The sequence below is a fragment of the Lonchura striata genome, chromosome 27 (genome assembly GCF_050655825.1).
Source record: "Lonchura striata isolate lonStrDom1 chromosome 27, ASM5065582v1, whole genome shotgun sequence".
NCBI classification, from domain to species: domain Eukaryota; kingdom Metazoa; phylum Chordata; class Aves; order Passeriformes; family Estrildidae; genus Lonchura; species Lonchura striata.
Genome location: NC_140729.1, coordinates 2,686,938 through 2,705,308, shown reverse-complemented (window position 1 = coordinate 2,705,308; position 18,371 = coordinate 2,686,938). Strand labels below are relative to the sequence as shown.

General features: G+C 63.9%; 2 protein-coding genes across 6 annotated transcripts; one reads left to right on the top strand and one right to left on the bottom strand.

The window, feature by feature from the left end:
- Positions 1–89: 89 nt before the first annotated feature.
- Positions 90–8,953, bottom strand: IGFBP4 (insulin like growth factor binding protein 4). The gene is made up of 4 exons (XM_021532952.4): positions 8,524–8,953; positions 2,639–2,793; positions 2,389–2,523; positions 90–2,105 (listed from the first exon to the last, which is right to left on the bottom strand). Exons 1-4 carry the CDS (start codon positions 8,912–8,914, stop codon positions 1,977–1,979), a joined length of 810 nt encoding a protein of 269 aa, XP_021388627.3. The 5' UTR covers positions 8,915–8,953; the 3' UTR covers positions 90–1,976.
- A 2,151-nt stretch (positions 8,954–11,104) lies between these two features.
- On the top strand, positions 11,105–18,098 carry LOC146765157 (uncharacterized). Of its 5 annotated transcripts, none has more exons than XM_085561865.1 (23): positions 11,105–11,392; positions 11,618–11,757; positions 12,095–12,163; positions 12,327–12,410; positions 12,497–12,562; positions 12,787–13,002; positions 13,192–13,554; positions 13,779–13,898; positions 13,975–14,028; positions 14,190–14,216; positions 14,485–14,574; positions 14,738–14,782; positions 14,952–15,032; positions 15,136–15,177; positions 15,291–15,318; positions 15,479–15,597; positions 15,683–15,817; positions 15,946–16,008; positions 16,135–16,203; positions 16,381–16,449; positions 16,608–16,806; positions 17,004–17,116; positions 17,266–18,098. In XM_085561865.1, exons 1-23 carry the CDS (start codon positions 11,227–11,229, stop codon positions 18,058–18,060), a joined length of 3,153 nt encoding a protein of 1,050 aa, XP_085417991.1. In that variant the 5' UTR covers positions 11,105–11,226; the 3' UTR covers positions 18,061–18,098. The 5 variants fall into 5 exon arrangements, with proteins under 5 accessions (XP_085417991.1, XP_085417992.1, XP_085417993.1 ...); XM_085561866.1 differs by having other exon boundaries at positions 12,348–12,410; positions 17,266–18,097; XM_085561867.1 differs by having other exon boundaries at positions 11,106–11,392; positions 15,548–15,597; positions 17,266–18,096.
- The last annotated feature ends 273 nt before the right edge of the window (positions 18,099–18,371 follow it).

Below are 18,371 nucleotides of genomic sequence, written 5' to 3'. Positions count from 1 at the left end.
TCCCCACACCTGTGGAATCCACAGCCCCCTCTTTGCTGCTCTGTCTCCCTCCTCTCCCACAATTTAAAGCCATAAAAGATAAAACACACTCGATAGAAACACATCAAATAACGGGAAATTAAATACAGTAATTACCTTTTTTGAGGATACAAAGGTTCAAGTGTACTGTAAAAGGTCGGTGCTACACAGGAATCTGATGGGATGGGCTTGGCCCGGGAGGGACGGACAGGGACCCCTTGGGCTCCAGGGGACATGCTGGGGGTGGGGGACACTGGTACATGGTCGTGTGTAAATACAGCCCTAAACTACAGGAGAGACGCTACGAGACGCTGGAGCCCTCGGAGCGGGACACAGAATGTGCCCTGGTGCATCAGGAACCCCCAAAGCAGGAAAGGCTCTGCTGGACCCGCCCGGGGGTACACGGCGAGTGGCCGAGTGGCCGAGGCCACGGGGCTGGCGCTGCCACTGCCCTGTGTCCTGCTGTGGTGCTGCCACAGGGGACTGGCACTGGGACTGGCCCCGGGAATCCCTTCCTTGGTGCGGTGGCTCCGAGGGGTGGCAGAGGCAGGGACCCCCCTCCCTGCTGAGGATCGTTCTGGTGAATTGACTCAGTTTAGAAGCTGTGTGTGAGCAGGGCCACGGGCAGGCAGGGCAGGCAGGGATCTGGCAGGGCACAGGGCAGGCAGGGGATCAGGAGGGCAGAGGGTGTTTCACTAAAACTGAAACGCTTCGTTCCCATCGGGGGGCCTTGGACAGGACAAATCCACACGGAAAACCAAAACCTACCACTGAGGCCATGGGGCCAGAGGGTGGGTCAGGAGAAGGGAAGTCCCCTCTGTCTTTGGCACACTTCCCATGGCATTTTTATGTGAAAAATTTCCATCCCAGCTCAAAGAAAAACCAGGTACAAAACCAGTGACAATTTCTCAGCTGAGAACATTGTGCTGGTGAAATCTGCAGATCCCATCATGGAGACATTCCAGAATCCATCCCAGTTTTGTCACATTGGCCAAGAAGAGAAGACAGGAGCCATCACCACAGTGCCTTGGTCCCTGAGGATGGAGAATTCCAGCCTCGAGGCCACACAGTCACTTATTCGATCTCACCAACAACATTTTTTAAATACTAAAAAATTTGGGGAAGAACGAAAAAAACTCAAACCAAAAGAAGCTCTTCCCCCTGGGATGTGTTTCCTGGGCATTCATCATCCCTCCACCTTCCCCTCAATGATGCTTGCCTGGGAATTCTGACCCCCTCACCCCAGGATGGAGGAAGGGGAGACAAGATGGATGGGAGGCTTTGTCCCTGCAGAGGGAGTGGGATGGGGCTGGGCCGTGGGGAGGAGGTCTCGGGCTGTGGGGCTGGAGGGCTGCAGCAGGGAGGGGGGAGATCTCTTATTGCTCTGAGTGGCCACACTGCCCTTCACACACACACGCTCAGGGTGGGATGCAGGCGGGGGGGGTCTCTCCAGTGCCCCCAGTCCTTGCGTGGGCAGCCTCTTGCCACCAGGGAGGGCAGGATGAGGCACTTCTGCTGCTGCCCGTGCAGAGGTCTGGCATGGAGGGCACTGAGCTGCAAATGGGATGCTGCCACTGCACCCCCTGAGGTGCCAGGTGTCCGAGGTCGCCTGCGGGGCCAGGCTGAAATTCAGGGCTACCACGGGGCAGCAGCAGCAGCAGCAGCATCAAGGGTGCCCCCCACCCTCTCCACCCAGGCAGCCCGACCCCAGTCCCGGGGCAAGCATCGTCCGAGCTGTGTCCGTGTGGGATGGAGGCGCGGCTGGCGCACGCCGCGGTCCCCGGCGGTGGCTGATAGTGGTCATGGCCCGCGGCGCGGCGCACGGCGCCATCCGAGGCGCATCCCGGGGTCCCCCGGCACCAGGGCACTGCTCAGCAGTCACGTCCCCTCTCCTTGTCTCCTAGGCAGCCCCGGCGGGGGTCCTGGCCCTGCACGGCGCGGGGCCGCCGCGGTCACGCTCACATGCTGTCCGCCAGCTGGTGACAGTCCAAGTCCCCCTTCAGCTCCAGGAAGCCCGGCAGCTTCACCCCCGTCTTGCGGTCCACGCACCAGCACTTGCCCCGCTGCCCGTCCAGCGCCGGGTGACACTGTGGGAATGGATTCGGTCAAGGACACCCAACCTGCACCCCACGGCCATTCCCCTGGGCTGCCTGACAACCAGGAGCTCTCTCTGGGATTTTACCACCCCCATCCCACCTGGGGCTTTTCTAAAGGGCCCCCAGCACCCAAAGGGTGATTCCCACCAAAGCCAAGAGCCGGACAGGCTCTGCCATGCCTTGTCACTGTCCCCTCCATCCATGTGCCACTCCCAGACTCACCCTGGCTCTACAAAAAGCCCAGTCCCCCATGATAGGTCAGAGCCCATCCTACCTGCTTGGGGTGGAAGTTGCCGTTGCGGTCGCAGTTGGGGATGGGGATGACGTAGAGGTCCTCGTGTGTCCGGGTCTGCGAGGCCGCCAGCCTCTCCAGCGCCCGGTGCAGCTCGCTCTGGCACGAGCCCTGTGCCTGGGGAAATTGGGGCTGAGCTGGTCGCAGGGCTGGCACACGCTCCTGGCCCAGATCCCCAGGAACCCGGCCCTGGAGCACCCACCCTGCCCTCCCCAGCCCTGCTGGTGCTCACCATGACCCGCGTGTCCTCGCGGTGGTGAGGGCTCCCGCTGCTGCGCATCTTGTTGCCGTTGTTGACCCTCTTCGCCTGCTGCTTCTGCAGGCACTTGCGGTCGTGGATGCTGCAGGGGCTGAAGCTGTTGTTGGGGTGGTCGATCTCCTCCTTCTCTGCAGAGACACAGACCAGGGGGGTTCAGTGCCACAGGGCAGCCCTGAGGGTGGCAGAGCCCCCACGGTGCCCCAGTCTCCACAGTGCCGCTTGCACCTCGAGGAACAGCCTGTAGAGGTTTCCGGCAGGCTCCACATCACCGTCTCTGGTCTCCACAGGTGTCACTCACAGCCCTGGGTCCATCCTACCCCTGCCACTGCACTGGGCTGAGCTCTCTGCAGCACTGGGAAGGACTCCTGGGAGTTTTTCCTACTCATTAGCCACAGCTAACAACTTGTTGCCATGTGTCTGTTGGTGTAGGGTCACAAATGCCTGCTGTGAGTGCTGGGCAGTGGCTCCAGTGTGCTGGGTCTGACTGTGCCCTTGCCAGCCACGTGTCACCAGGCACGAGGTGCTCACCCTCAGCACGGGAGCTACAGGCCTGGAAGCTGACCTGGGATAATGAGCTCCAGAACGCCCCTCGTGCCCCCCAAAATCTGTCTCTAGGAGCTGCAGTGGCAGTGGAGGCACCAGGGCGGTGCTGAGCCCCCGCCAGGCCCGGGGCGGCACCGGGCGCCACGGCCGGGAGTGGAGCCATGCTCTGCTGCGAGGAACGGCCCTCGCCAAGACATGAAAGAAGAAATTCCTGGAATAAGAAAGTTAATCTCCCACGGGGCCGATCCCAAAAGGCGGCACTTGGCATTCCCGCCTGCGCCAGGAGCGCAGCCAAGCTGCCGGCCCAGATGTTGGCAGCTGGACAGAGTGTCATGAGATGAGTGCTCGGCGTGACTTTAGTTTTTAAAGAGCTGCCGGTTCCTCTGGTTTGGGGCCCGTGAAGACTCTGTGGAGGGGGGACACCCCAGGAACCAGGGTTCCTCCTGTGCTCAGAGCTGCATCAGGCACAGCCCAAGCAGTGTTTTCCCCCCTGTCCACCTGGGCTGTGCAGGGAAGTGGCTGAGGTTATCGTGGGGTTGGTCTTAAACAAATCAATATTGCAGCTGGCAGCAGGGAAAACCTTCCCAAACCAGGCAGGGGGTGGTCACTGTCGAGGGTCACACCCAGGGGCTCAGAGTGCAAGGACAGGGGCTGCTGGGTGAGCCTGGCATTAGCCCTTCCCTCAGGTAGGCAGAGGGGTCGGAGCTGCAGCTTCCTGCCCAGTGTATCCCCACAGCATCCCAGTCCTGATCTCTTGCCACGGTCTCTGCAGTGCAGGGCTCCTGGCCCAGCTCCTGGGGGCCTGGTTAAAGTCCAGAGTGAAGCCCCAATCAAAGCCCCCTCCCTCGTGGGTGTTATTTGCTTTTTGCTTAATCTGTCCATTTTTTCCAGGAAATAGCTCATGCCCTTGAAATTTGAAACACGAACCCAAAGTCTCCAGGACCCTGCACAGAGCAGTGCCAGCGCCAGCCCCGGCGGCACCAACCATGAGGCTGTGGCGCAATGGGGACGATGGTGGCAGAGCCCCGCTGGGTGCTCGGGGCGTCTGGCAAGGATGCTCCTTCCCTCCCCTGTATCCCTGTGGGGAGACGAGCAGGAAAAGCTGGGCAGATTTGCCAAAGTTCCTGCACCTCCATGCGCTGCTCCCACGCCGTGCGAAGGAGGCACCGGCGCTGCCCCTGCAGGGGAAGCCCTCACCGATCTCCAGCACAGCCAAACCCCCCTCCTTCCCCCTCCAGCTGCCTCCAGAGCATCGAATCTCCCGGCTTAAATAAAACCAGATGCCAATAACATTTTCATAAGGTCACATGAAGCGCCGGTGCCTCCGGGCAGCGAGGCGGCTCCTGACAGCGCTCGGGACCCGCGGTCCCCGGCTCTCACGGCAGCTCCGGCATCCCTCCCTGCCACGCTGGGGTTACTGTCCCCCTGCTAAGTGACACACAGCAGCTCAGGGAACCTCTCGCCTCCCTGGAAATCCGACTGGACCAGAAAACTCGCCCTCAGCACAAAGACTTGGGAAAAGCAATGTGTGTGGAGCCCAGAGCTGCCACAGCCCACGCTGCCCTGATGCCACCCAATCTGTCGCTTGTGCATGGGCACCACCACCATGGAGGGATGGAGGGTAGAGGGGGTCCAGATTTGGCCAAGGGAAGCTTCTCTGCTCACTTTGGAAAGGAAGTGGGTGCCAAGGGGATGGGAGAGGGGGCTGACCTCGCTGGACACATAAAAGAGCCGCCTGTCCTGGGAGGAGGAGGATTCCTGCCGGCCTGTGGACAGGGGACACAAACGAGTCATTCAGCATCGCCTTCAATTAACGGGAGCTGCAAATGAGGTTGGTCATGTGCCGAATTTGTGATTCACAGTGCTGAGCCCGAGGGAGCAGTGAAGGGCTCCGGCTCCACCGCGCGGATCCCGTGGGAGCAGAGCCTGGGGCAACCAGCAAAGCCCTGGGACCTCGTGTGTGTGCCCATGGGGACAGACAAATGTCACTGACCCCACAGCTCCAGCCCCGCTCCCCCTTGTGCCACCAGCCCGGGTACCAAGGACTTCATACACCTCAGAGGGCAGAAGGGACATCCACGTGTCTGTGTCACAAGCCACAGTGAGCCCCAGCACCCTCCATGTCCCTGTCCAGTGTCCCCAGTGTCACCTGTGGGTGGTCCTGGCAGGACCGTGGCAGTGCTGGCTCTTGGCTTCCTGGGCTCTGCACTTGGCAGGCGCCAGCACTGGGAGGGCCATGCTCTTTTTGCCAAGTGCTGGCTCTGGCAGAACGTGGGGAGGCAGGGATAGGGGTGGCAGGGGCACAGGCACCAGGCATCTACTGCCCCTTGGCCTGGGATGCCAACTGGGAGCTTGGCCCGTCCCCATGCCGGGACACAGTGCCGTGCTCAAACAGGGCTGAGCACCTCCCACCTCAGTGCCCAATGTGGGACCGAGGGAGGGGAGGTCAGGATGCAGCAGAGGGAGTAAGGAGTGCAGATGCAGGTGATTCCCCAGAGGCACCAGAACCTTGCCAGGAGCAGCACCCAGGCTGGAGAAACCCAAGCGTGGATGAGTCCCCACCCCAGGGGACAGATGGGACATGGCTGAGCCTTGACTGGCAGAACCCAGCCTGTCCTCCCTGCCTGTGCACTGTCCAGCCATGGCTCAGCCATCACCATTCCTCCCAGTCACTGCACACAGAAAGGAAACAGGATCTGTCCCAGCTTACAGAGACCACACGGGATGAACACAGCTCCCATAGGTCAGGTTTTCCCAGACATAATCATTTACCCAACACTAAATCACTCATCATGTGTGCAGGGGAATATGTCCTCACCTCTTCCTGGCTGCCACACATGGGCTCAGTCACCACCACCCGCCAGCTGTGACGGAAAGCCAGGGCTGGGACCTTCTGGAGCCGGCCCCTGCACAGATCTCTGGCAGAGGAGTGGGATTCCAAAGCCAGCCGTGAGCTGGCAGGGACAGCGTCCAGTACAAGGTGCCCGGACAATGGAAGACAGCCTCAAATCAGGCAAGCAGCCACCACTCCCTCACCTCCTTAGAGTCACATCCTGTGGGTGCCACAGGTCCGGGGTGAGCAGAGAGCCTCTTCCTGGCTATGGAGTCGGGAGCCATGCCTAACCGTTCAGAAAGCTCAGCCTCAGCCCAGCCCCCTGATCCCAGCCTCTTCCCTGGAATGCGGAGCCCCCCGGACAGAGCCCCCAGACAAAATGTTTACTGTAGGAGCTGCGCGTTAACCGCTTCCCAGCCGCCGGCACCGCTCGGCCCCGGGGCCGCGGGCGCAGCCGGGGGCACCTGCTCCGAACGCCCCTGCCCCTGAACAGGCATTTCATCCCCTTCTGCTGATCCCGAGGGGACACATCAGATGCACCGGCCATGCCAGGGTGCCCTCGCTGTGCCAGGCAGGGCAGCGTGGGAGCGGGGGAGCCTGCAGCCCCCAGCCCCACACTCCCACTGTCCCCGGGGTGCAGAACAGATCAGGGACCCACGGGGGATGTACCGCTGGGACTTCATCGAGCAATGTGCTGCGGGTGTCCTGCCCACATCCTGACGGGCTGTCCGGCACACAGGGGCTCCTCCTGCCCTCTCGCCCATCCTGCTGCCTGGGACGCTCCTGGCTAGCACAGTGCCCGGCGGGCGACCCGGCTCCCATAGCCACCCACCCATCCCCAGCCAAGCCAAAACACCGCGGGAAGGAAGGGAAAAAATGCAAGTCTGTTTCCTAAAGGCTCTGGGAAAAAATGTTGCATTACGCAGGGCACGGCCAAAACCAACAGGGCTTGGCAGCACGGCGCAGCCCCGGGCCAGGGAGCCCAGACAGCTCCTGCAGGATGTGGGATGAGGACAGACAGGCAGGACAGGGGGGCTCCGAGCACTCCCAGCCAGCTCCTGTCCCAGCAGGGGGGTGGCTAAAGGGGCCTATCCACAAACTCATCACAGCGGGAACGCCAGAGGAGCTGCCATGGATCAGACATGCAAGGAGGGAGTGGAACTGGGATTCAGCCCCCCAGATGGGCAGGGATAAACATTGCTCTAGTCCCTTCTGCCCCTCAGGGAGCTCCAAGTGACCCCATGTGGGGATCCAGGGTCAGGCCAGACCAGCCTGTAGATTGTTCTGGGATGATGCTCCCCAGCTTCAGGCGACATGGTCCTGGTCACAGCCTGCAGGATGGGAAAGGGGGACCATGAATGGACCAGGTCCCCACACTCATTCCCTGGGAGCAGCCTCATTGCCATGGTGTGACCTGCACAATTCTGGGGTGAGTTCCCACTGCCAGCTCCACTCTCAGACCCCAGATCCTACCCGAGCACCAGGGACATGGCAGAGGGCCACCATCACCACCTGCAAGGCAGACAGAGCACCCCAGCAGCAGCTTCTCCAGCCTGGCCCTGCCTGCACCCCGCTGCCCTGGCACGGACAGACACAGCTCCCACACAGTGCCCAGCTGGACCTGCCTGCAGGGAAGCAGGTGCCCGTGGCCTCTTTCCTGTTTCCCCCGGGGCAGTGCAGCCAGATCTGTCAGCAGCATCCCAGGGCTCACTGTGCAACGGGAGCTTCCCTGGCAGCTGGGCTGTGTCCCCAAGGGCTGCAGGTGCTCACGGGCCACGTTGCAGCCAGGGCACAGCAGGTGAAGGTGCACCTCTCCAGCACATGTGGAGCCAGTGGCCGTGACACTGCTGTGCCCACGGTGGGTAAGGATGGCACAAACGTGAACCACTTGTACCAGGTCTCCTGCAGCCTATCTCTGCTCCCTCCCTGGAATATGGTCCCTGCATTCCCATCCTGTGCTGTCCCATCCCATCCTGCCTCTTAGAGTCGTGGAATTGTTTGGGCTGGAAGGGACATTAAAGACCACCCAGTTCCACCCTCCTGCCATGGGCAAGGACACCTTCCACCAGACGAGGTTGCTCCAAACCTCATCCCACCTGGCCTTGAACACTTCCATGGGTGGGGCATCCAGAAATATTCTGGGCAACCTGTGCCAGAGCCTCACCAGAGCCTCACAGGGAGGAATCTCCTCCTAACATCTAATCTAAATCTTCCCTTTTTAGTTTAAAATCTATCCCCTCGCCCTGTCACAATCTATCGGTGTAGAAGTCACTCTTCATCCTTTTTATCAGCTCCCTCTAAGTATGGGAAGGTCCCTGATGAGTCCAATCCTGTGGCCACAGCTCTTGCCGAGGGAGCAGGGAGTGGGTTGGTGCCAACAGGGGTTTATGCCACTGCCCCTGTGAGGGACAAGGACCCCCAGGCACCCACCCAGGGTACCCACCCTGGGCACCCACCCTCTGCCGCCCCTCCGCCGCCTCACCTGGGGGCTGGAGGCTCTCCTGGATGGCCTCGACGTCGGCCAGGTCAGTGCAGATGCCCTGGCCGTGCATGAGGGTGCGGAGGGGCCGGGGCTCGCCGCGGGGCGGGTAGCAGCGCAGCCCCGCACCGCAGCGCGCGGTGTAGACGCCGCAGGCGGTGCCGCGGGGCAGCGCGCAGGTCGCGCAGCACCCGCAGCCCGGCTCCCGCACCAGCTCCGCGCAGCCCTGCGGAGCCTTGCACCGCGCCAGCCGCTCCTCCGAGCACGGCGGGCACTGGATCGCCTCCTCGCCGCTGCCCGGCCGCGCCGCCGCCGCCAGCAGCGCCAGCACCACCGGCAGCACCGGCAGCACCGGCAGCACCGGCAGCACCGGCAGCCCCGGCCCCGGGCGCATGGCGGCCCCGCTCCGGCCCCGCTCCGCGGCGCTCGGCTGGCGGCGGGCGCGGGGCGGCGGCGGCGGCTTTATGCGGCTTTATGCGGCCCCTGGCCACACCTCCCGCCGCCGCCACCGGGGCCACCGGCGGGGCCGCCCCCGTCGCCACCGGGAGACCACCGGGCAGCGACGCTCCCCCCGGCGGCGGCCACACCGGCAGCGGCACCGCCGGTGGCTTCGGCAGCGAGGCCACCGGCGGGGCAGCCCCGGCGCTGGGCAGTGCGGAGAGCCGGTCCGGAGCCCCCGGCCCCGCGCCAGGCACCCGAATCACCCGCCTCCTCCACCCCTGCTCAGAACCGAGAGCAGCCGGGATGAGCGGGGATCACACCGTGCGGGGCTGCAGCGCGGGGAGTGAGGCCAAGATCCCGGGGGGGGCTCCGGGCTCCGGGCGTGGGGGGCCCTGGCGGGCGGAAAAGTGCTGCTGACCACGGAGCATCCCGCACGGCTCGGCCCCGGCGTGTCCGGGACGGCCCAGGGCGGCCCCGCCGGCTCCCCGAGCCCACCTGCCCCCGGCTCCGCAGCCGCGGCCCCCCGCGCCCCCCGCCCCGCACAGCCCGGGATAGGTTGAAGGCTGCCGGCACCTAGCGGCTACTCGGGAAAAGCGGGAGCGGGCGGAAGCCCCGGCTGCCTCCTGGGACCTCGACCCCGTCAGTGCCCGCAGCACCGGGCGAAGGCGGGAGCCCGGAGGCGGCGGGGAGCAAGCCCTGTGCCCGCGGGACAGTCCCCGAGCATCACCCGGGGTCAGCGACCCCCGAGCTGTGCCCTGGGGCATCGCAGTCAGCATCCGGTTTGGGGCAACCGGAGGGACCTGTCCGGATGTGGTGAGGGGGTCCTGGGCATCACAGCGGGGTCTTGGAAATGGCAGGGGGGGCCTGGTGTGGGGGTCAGTGCAGTGGGTGGGACAAGAGGAGCAGCGCCTGTCATGCAGGGCCTGGGCTGAGAACCCCAAATTCATCTCATAGGTGAGTATATCCAGTGCTCAAACTGGCATTTTGAGGCTTGAGTGACAGCACTGGTGGCATTGTCACCAGGGCTTTCAAGACCATCTTCTCTCTCCCATGCAGGTGAGTTGGGCATCAGCAAGTGAAGGCAAGACAGTGGGAAAAGAGGGTCTGTGTCCCCCACACCCCCCAGCCCCACAAGGTATCATCACATAGCACCGCTCTGAGCCCCTGCCCTGCCTGGCACTGCTGCACAGTGGCCGTGACTCGGGGCAGAGGCACCAGCCTTGACTCAGTGTCCCAGCAGAGACCAAACCCAAACAGGTGCCCAGTCCCGCTCAGGCTGTGGCACCTTATCAGGCCTTGGCAGCACTGAGTGCCCGCCAGGAGACTGTTGTGTCTGCGGGCAGAGGCAGCGCCAGTGGGGCACGCAGGGGAGGACAGTGCTCCCTCACCTCTGCCCAGGCACTGCTCCCCCAGCTCCCTGTCCCAGCACCATCCTGTACAACAGAGTGAGGATGGGCTGCTGCCCCCCACAGTTGTGCTGCCCCCCACCCCAACCACAGCTCTGAGGCCATGCAGGGGCTCAGTGCTGGTGTTTGGTGCTCAGTGCAGCCCAGACCCTTGCCTGGGACAGCCCCATGCTCCCAGTCCTTGATGGGGAGCTTTTTGGGATTCCCAAGGCTGTGGGGGCCCAAACTGGCTGCTGCTCCTCAGTCGCACATCCCAGCAGGGTCTGGAGCTGCCACAGCCCTGGAGAGACCTTGCAGGCTGGCAGGAGGCAGGAGCAGGAGGGGGTTTTTGGCCAGAGAGGGCTGTAGCCCCCATCTGAGGGTGGCTCTGATGAAACCAGTGAGACCCCAGGCCCTTTGAACATACTTTGGGACACGGTGCCTGCACTGATGGTGCAGGACTCCAATACCTCCTGCCTCCAGACACCAGCAACAGGATAGACCTCAGGGAGGACCTGCAGCCAATGCCCTCTGCTCAGCCAGCCCCCTCCTCCACTGGATTTACTCCCCATTTCCAGGCAGCTTCTCCTCCCCAGCCCTCCCTCGCATCCATTCTGGCATCTCCTCCTCACCCTGGCTCCCTTCCTGTGGTTCCCCCTCTCCCTGGGCTGGCAGGACAGCCGGTGACCGGGCTGCGTGGGTGCTCAGCACCCGCCGGGTGCGGTCCGTGGGTGCGGGTGCGCTGCGGGGCGGGCCGGGGGCGTGTCGGGGGCCGCCGATAACAGCGGGCGCCGTGCCGGGGCCGCGGGACCAGACGGAGCGGGCGAGTGGGACGAGCCAAGGACCCCCATCCTGGGCAGCCGGGCCCCGAGGCGGCGGGATGGGGTCCAGCAGCCTGCTGCGACTCCTCCGCACCCTCTGCATCGTCTCGGCGCTGGCCAGGTGCCTGCACCCTGCCACGGCCCAGTGGTTTTCCCTGGGCTCAGAGGACACCACCCCGGATCCAGGCACCAGCCCCATGCCCCCCAGCCTGGATGGGGAGGAAGGTAGGCACGGCGGGATGGGGACTTGGCTTTCTCAGCACCCCAAATTTCTGCACCTCAGCATGGATGAGGAGTGTGGAGGGTGATGTGTGGGGTACCAGGGTCTAGGGCTGCTGGTGGCACTGCTGTGGCCATGGCAGGTGCTGGGAACTAACTGGGAGTGCTGTGCCACTCTGGTCCCCCTCCGGCATTGCCACCTCCCATCCCAGCACTCCTTTGCTCCTGCAGACACAGACGCCAGCGTGGAGCCCGTGGGGAAGTTGCTGCTGAGCAAACCTCCTCTGCCAACAGCCCCTAAACGCCGGGACCAACTATCCAGAGGGGCAGCGAAGGGGTCAGGCCGTGCCCCTCCACGCACACGAGGCCAGGTGCTTTTTCCCTGGGCAGCGAACCCCCTCCATCTCCTGCAGCCCTCCCAAAACTCCCCAGCTGCTGCCACGCTCTTTGCTATGTCCTTCCCCTTATCCATGCCCTGCTTGCACACAGCAGCCCGGGCACCGAGCCTTGCTCCAACCCCCAGCTAAACTCTCAGCTCCCTCTGCCCCCTTGGAAAGAAGTCACAGCAGCTTCCAGCGTCCTCTCACATGGGGCAGACCCACAGCTGCGCTGGGGTTAGGCCCCCACGGTGGGCTGAGGGAGGGTCTCACCTGCCCCCCAGGATCCCCCCGAGCCCCTCACTGAGTAGTCCCTGTCTGTCCCAAGCAGCACCGACCCACGGCCGCCCCGGAGATCTTTGAGGGGAGCGCAGTGGAAGAGGAATTCCTGCAGATCCAGGTGGTGGAGGGGTCCTGGTCCCCGGGGAGGTGTCAGGGACAGCCTGGGATGGACACCGGGACAAAGGGCTCTGCAAGTCACGGGCTGTCAGGCGGGAGGGGATGGGGACGGTGGGAGTGGGGAATGGGGATGGTGCTCAGGGATCTCGCTCTCCTGATCACAGCCCCTCCTCTCCTCCGCACAGACGACGGCCAAGGGGCTGCCCCGGAGGGTCCCGTCGGCCCCGGAGACAGACCCGGCCCTGCAGGTGAGAGGTGGGCGCGGGGCACCCGTGTCGGACCCGTCAGCTGGGGCTCGGGCCCCGCGGCTCAGGGCTACTCTCTCCTTTTCCAGGTGCACAACATCTCCGGCTGTGTCTGCCCCGTGCGCCCCGGCCCTCCCGGCCCTCCCGGCCCAAAGGTGCGGTGGTCCTCCCGGAGGGACACAGAGGGACACTCCGTGCGAAGTCCTGATGGTCTTTTGTCTGTGCAAAACCCTTTTTGCTCAGGATTTGCTCTAATTTTGGGGTCTGGGTTGAGAAGTGACTCAGGTGGCCCCAGGGAGGGAGTGAGCAGGTGTCCGTGGTGGGCTCCAGCGGAGCCAAGTGCCAGAAGGTGAAGCCAGGCTCTGAATTCCCCCAACAGGGAGAGAAAGGTGACCGAGGGTTCCCTGGAGAGAGAGGCCAGCCCGGATTCTTAGGAGAGAGAGGGAAGTCCGGCAGCCCAGGACAGCCAGGTCACCAGGGACCTCGGGGCCCTCCGGGACCACCGGGACCACCGGGGCCCCCAGGACCCCCGGGCGCCTGGGGAGCCAGGAGCCCACCCGTGCCTGCTGCACTCCCCAAGAGATCAGAGAACGAGGTGAGCACCGGAGCAGGAACAAGGGCAGGTGGTGCCGGTGCTGGCCGCAGGGTCCGTCCCCGGCGGGACTGGCGGGGTGGGGAGGACTGGGACGTGTGGCTGTTCGGGTGGGCAGGGGGACCAGGGGATGCGACAGGGCAGCTCATTGACTCTGCTCCCTCTCCTCTCTCCCTCCAACCTGACATGCAGCTGGGAGTCTCCAGCCCCGCAGGAAACCCAGGACCCCCAGGTCCCCCCGGGCTGCCTGGCATGCCCGGACCCCCCGGCTACCCAGGGCACGATGGCCCCCAGGGGGCTCCTGGGCGGGAGGGAAAGCCAGGACCCCCAGGCCCTCCAGGAGCCGTGGGGCCACCTGGTTTCCCTGGGGCTGAAGGACTTCCAGGGTCTCCAGGCTCAGCTGGACCAGATGGACCCCCTGGAGCACCTGGACTCCCAGGGCCTCAGGGTCCCCCCGGTATGCCTGGGCACGAAGGACCCCCTGGTCCCCCAGGATCTGCATCACTCCCTGGCAAACCAGGGCTCCGAGGGGAGCCAGGATTCCCAGGACCAAAGGTAAGGGGGTCCCAGCCCAGCCTGTCCTGGGGGACAGGGCCCTGGGGGGGGATGGGGTACCTGGGCTCACCAGCCCCCAGCCCTGCCCTGGGGGAGCAGCCCCATTCCCCAGCCCTCAGAGTGCTCCAGGGCTGCCCCGGGACTGCCCCAGTCCTAGCACTGAGGGGCCCAGGGAACACAGGGGCTCCACTCCACACTCACCACCCTGTGCCATCTGCCCTCAGGGTGAGAAGGGTGAGCATGGGCTGCCAGGCATGCCAGGGAGCCCTGGCCGGCCCGGAGAGCCAGGCTCCCCGGGCATGCCCGGTCCCATGGGGCCACCAGGACCACCAGGGGACTACAGGGTGAGTAGGGCGTCCCGAGCTGTGGGTCCTGGGTGGGGGGAATGCCAGTGTCACCCCACACATCCTCTCTTTGCAGTGCGACTCACGCCACACTGGTCACCGTGGATTGGCTGGGCTGCCAGGTCCCAAGGTGAGCTGGGCGCCATGGGCAGGAGTCCTGGGGAGGGGGCATGGGCACAGCACTGGGCATGGCACCCTGGACAAACAGCTCCATGGTGGGTGGTACCCTGGCTGGGAGGCCTGGGGACCCCCGGAGCTGGGCACTCACAGGATCTGTCACTTCCCTTCCAGGGAGAAAAGGGCGACCCTGGAGAGCCGGTTTGTAGCCACCAGCAGCAGTGTGGGGGGGGGTCCCATCCCCACACCTGAGTGTGCCCCCCTGAGCCCTCTGTGCTGCCTTTGCTCCCCCAACACCCTTCACCTACCCCCGAGGCACAGGGTGTGGGAGGAGACACACCATGACACACACGGGGCACACACGTGCACACCTGTGCCACCCATAAACATCCCCAGCACACCCCAGACCCCCCCCCCCCCCCAGACTCAGCACGGACTCTAATCCTGCCTCTCTCTGCGGCTCACCCAGGGGTGCTGCTATGGGGAGCACGGGTGCAAACCAGGGCACCTCCCCTTCCCCAGCACCGGCTCATGGGGGTCCATCAACAGGTACCAGACGGTGAGTGGCCAGGGGAAGGGGTGCCCAGGGACCCCAGCCCAGCCCTGGGGACGTGGTTCACCCCACTGGCAACCCCACGGGACGGGGTTGGAGGAAGGAGAGGGGGAGAATGGAAAATGGAGAGAGAGGGAGGATGGAGATCAATCTCAGTCTTCCTTTGCAGGATGGGAAAGATGAACCAGAGATTTATGGAGCGATCATCCCTCATGTGAGAGTCCCTGCCTGGCCGGGGTCTGCGCTGCCCCAGCCAGGGACATTGAGCCCTGGGAGGGGACAGGAGTGGGAAGCGTGGGGGACATCAATTGGGTGTCAGAGCTGCCCCCGTGAACGGCAGCACCAAAACAGCCAAGTTCAATCTCCACACTGCTCTACCACAGGATCTTCGAGGTCCCCCTGGGAACCCCGGTCCCCCTGGGCCCCCCGGCCCCCCTGGCCCACCAGGTCTCCTCTACCTCAACGTAAGGCCCAGCACTGGTGTGCACACGCCTGTGCCAGAGCACACACACGTGTGAGTGTGCACAGCACCAGGGCCCCCCCAAACCTGCCTGTCTTTGGTTGCAGAGGATGCACCCCGTGCATGCCCAGCAGCCCTGCAAGCAGCCGGTAAGCCACGGCCCCGCTGCCCCAAGAGTGTCCCCATCTCCTCCCTGTGCATCAGGAGGGGTGTCCCTCTCCCTGTGCCCAGCAGCAGACACAGACTCTGTTTGCCTTCACAGGCACCTGCAGATCGCAGCTGGCCATCAGGTGAGGAGGTTTCCCAGGTGTTTTGGGGGCTGCAGCCTCCCTGGAGACACTTTTCCTAAAGTCTTGCCTCCCTTCCTTGGGTGCCGGGACCGTGCAGCACGGGTCCCTGGCACCACTGCTGGCTCTCCCACCCACTCCCACCGCATCCCTGTGGGGCCAGTTCCCATGGGAGCATCCAGGCCCTATGCTGGGACACCTTGTGACCCCCCACCATCTCTGGGCTCTGCAGATGCTGGTGCCCCTCAGACAGAGCCATCGGACTCCCGCGCTGATCTCCGGGTGCGTCCAGGCTGCGGCCCCAGGCAAACCCCCCCCAGCTGCCCCGTGCCCCACAGCAGGAGCCTCACCCTCTGCCTTCCCCCAGCGCCAGACGTGGGTTTTCAAGTCCAAGGAGCTGATGGTGAAGGCGAGCAGTGCTGTGCCCGAGGGGAGCCTGGTCTATGTGCGGGAAGGGAGCAATGCCTTCCTCCGGACCCCCGCCGGCTGGAGCCGCCTCCTGGTACCGTGTGGGGTCCCTGGCAGGGCTAGGGGGGCAGGATCCAGGGCTGGATTTGGCACTAGGGCAGCAGATCCTCAGGAAGGAGAGGATTTCCCCTAACCTGACCCTCTGCTTGTGTCATTGAGCAGCTGGAGGATCCGAAGTCGTTCTTGGCTGGTGATGACCCTTCTGCCTCCACCCCGCAGTACCAGGTGAGGGGTGCAGGAGCTGCTGGGTCCACTCATGTCCCTGTAAGGTGACAGAGCCCTTGTCTGCATGATGGAGTGGACAGACCTCACAGGACTGTTTTCTCCTTCTTCTTCCACCTCTCCATCCAGGAGGTGAAGAGGGTGCAGCCAAGAGGTCCCAACACGCTGTCACTCATGCAGTCTCCAACAGACTCACTGGTGAGCCCTGCTGAGGGTCTTGCCATGCTGGGAGGGATGTGCATGGGCTGGATGTCAGCAGGGCAGTGCCAGCTCAGCATGAGCAGAACCTGGGGTTGTGTTGGTCTGGGGAGGGTGCCCCCAAGTCATGGCACATGGATGCGTGTCCCCAGACTGATCTGAGCTGTGTTTTTGCAGATCCAGAAGGAGGAGGAACATGGATTGCCCCAGATTCTGCCAACCACCACAGCCCCACGGATCCCATCTGTAAGGAATGCCTGGCCCCAGGGTTGGGATGAACAGCCAGTCATGGGAGAGGGGGGAGAGGTACCCAGGGGACCCCCAATTCTGGCCAGCACCGCCAGAGGCTCACACCCTCTGAGAAGAGAGGAGCAGAGACCTCCATTCCTCCCTGCCACCCCCAGCTCCGCCTGGCTGCCCTCAACGTGCCGCTGTGGGGTGACATGAGCGGGATCCGGGGCGCTGACCTGCAGTGCTACCGGCAGTCACAGGAGGCCGGGCTCCACGGCACCTTCCGAGCCTTCCTGTCGGCCCCCAGCCAGCACCTGGTGTCCATCGTCAAGCGGACAGACAGGAGCCTCCCCATCGTCAACCTGAAGGCAGGTACCCCGTCCCCAGGGGTGGCACAGCCTCACAGACCCCGTGAGCTGCTGTGGGTGGGGGATGCCCACCCAGTGCTGCTGCCGTGTTCAGGGATTTGGGGTGCTGGCAGAGCAGAGAGGATGTCATTGCCCACACAATGCTGGGGACAAGGGGCATTCCCCTGGCCCCTGGCTCAGCACCGTGGCTCGTGCCCACAGGGGCAGCTGCTGGCCAAGTCCTGGAGCTCCCTTTTTGGGGGTCAGTCTGGTGCTGTCCTGCAGAGTCCCATCTACTCCTTCAACGGGCGCAACATCCTGGCAGATCCCCTCTGGTGAGTGTGGACAGGTCCTGGATGGATGGCCCTGTGTGGGAGCTGGAACGGGGGGTCTGTGCTGGCTCCCACCCTGCAGAAGTGCAGGAGCAAAGAGCTGGGGCACCCCAGGGTGCCCCCAGCCCCTCTCACCCTGTCCCCACCCACAGGCCCCACCGGCTAGCCTGGCACGGTTCCACGCCACGGGGTGGCCATGCCCGCCGGTGGGATTGCCAGGGCTGGCGCAGCTCTGGCACAGCCGAGGGCATGGCCACTGCCCTGGGCGAGGGCCGGCTGCTGGCCGGCCACCGCCACAACTGCTCCATACCGCTGGCCGTGCTCTGCATCGAGGTGGCTTTTCCTTACCGGCACATGTGGTGACAATGGTGACACGCAAGCAGGAGCTCCAGGCATTCTTCCAGGCCTGTGTGGCTGGGGAATGTCCCCGGGAGCACCATGGGAGGTGTCGGAGCTGTGCCGGAGCACTGAGGGGACACCGGGTGTGCAACCAGACTGTGCCATGCCCAGCTTCGGCTGCGCCATCCCACAGATCCCCGTGCCATGGGGCAATGTTAGGCTGTGCCTCCAGCCTCCTAAACCCACTGGAGTCAACACGGTCACCGCCCAGAAATAAAGATACAAAAATGTTGGTTTTTATGACACCATGCTTTGTTCTGGGGGCACATGGCAGCAAGGGACTGAGGGGACACACCCAGGAATGGGAACGGGGACTGGAAGGGCTGGGAGCAGGCTCTAGTCCCCTGGGGATTGGCAGTAACTGGGAGGGGACACCCTGGCACAGGTCTGCATGTCAGCAAGGTCTGTTTTGTCTCAGAACACAGTGTGGTCCAGTATATCCCAGCCAAATCTTGCTCAGTGTATTCCTGTGGGTTCCCGAGGCCCTCCCAGTGTATCCCAGTGGGTGTCCAAGGGGTTGGGACATTTTGTCCACTGAAACCCAGTGATTCCCAATGTATCCCAGTGCATGTCCAGGGTCTGCCCAGTATCCCATGTCCAATGGGTCTGTCCAGTGTCCCAGTTCAATAGGTCCCAGTGAATCCCTGGGGCTTGCCCAGTGTGTAGCAGTACCCCAGTGGGTCCACAGGGTCTGTCCAGTGTATTCCAGTGTGTGTCCGGGGGTTCCCAGTGTGTCCCAGTGTGTCCCAGTGTATCCCAGTATGTCCCACCACCAACGGCAAACGGGCACCTCCGGCACCCTCCCTGCCGCTTCTCTATTGGTCCATCCTGCTGTCCATCTCATCGCTCTCCCTTCCGA

Coding starts and splice junctions, on each gene's coding strand:
- IGFBP4 (XM_021532952.4), bottom strand. CDS start 8,914: ATGCGCCCGGGGCCGGGGCTGCCGGTGCTGCCGGTGCTGCCGGTGCTG. Junction 2,524..2,638: donor GCGAGGACACGCGGGTCATG/GTGAGCACCAGC, acceptor CAATTTCCCCAG/GCACAGGGCTCGTGCCAGAG. Junction 2,106..2,388: donor GCAACTTCCACCCCAAGCAG/GTAGGATGGGCT, acceptor CCATTCCCACAG/TGTCACCCGGCGCTGGACGG.
- LOC146765157 (XM_085561865.1), top strand. CDS start 11,227: ATGGGGTCCAGCAGCCTGCTGCGACTCCTCCGCACCCTCTGCATCGTC. Junction 13,003..13,191: donor CCAAGAGATCAGAGAACGAG/GTGAGCACCGGA, acceptor CCTGACATGCAG/CTGGGAGTCTCCAGCCCCGC. Junction 16,009..16,134: donor CCTCCACCCCGCAGTACCAG/GTGAGGGGTGCA, acceptor CTCTCCATCCAG/GAGGTGAAGAGGGTGCAGCC.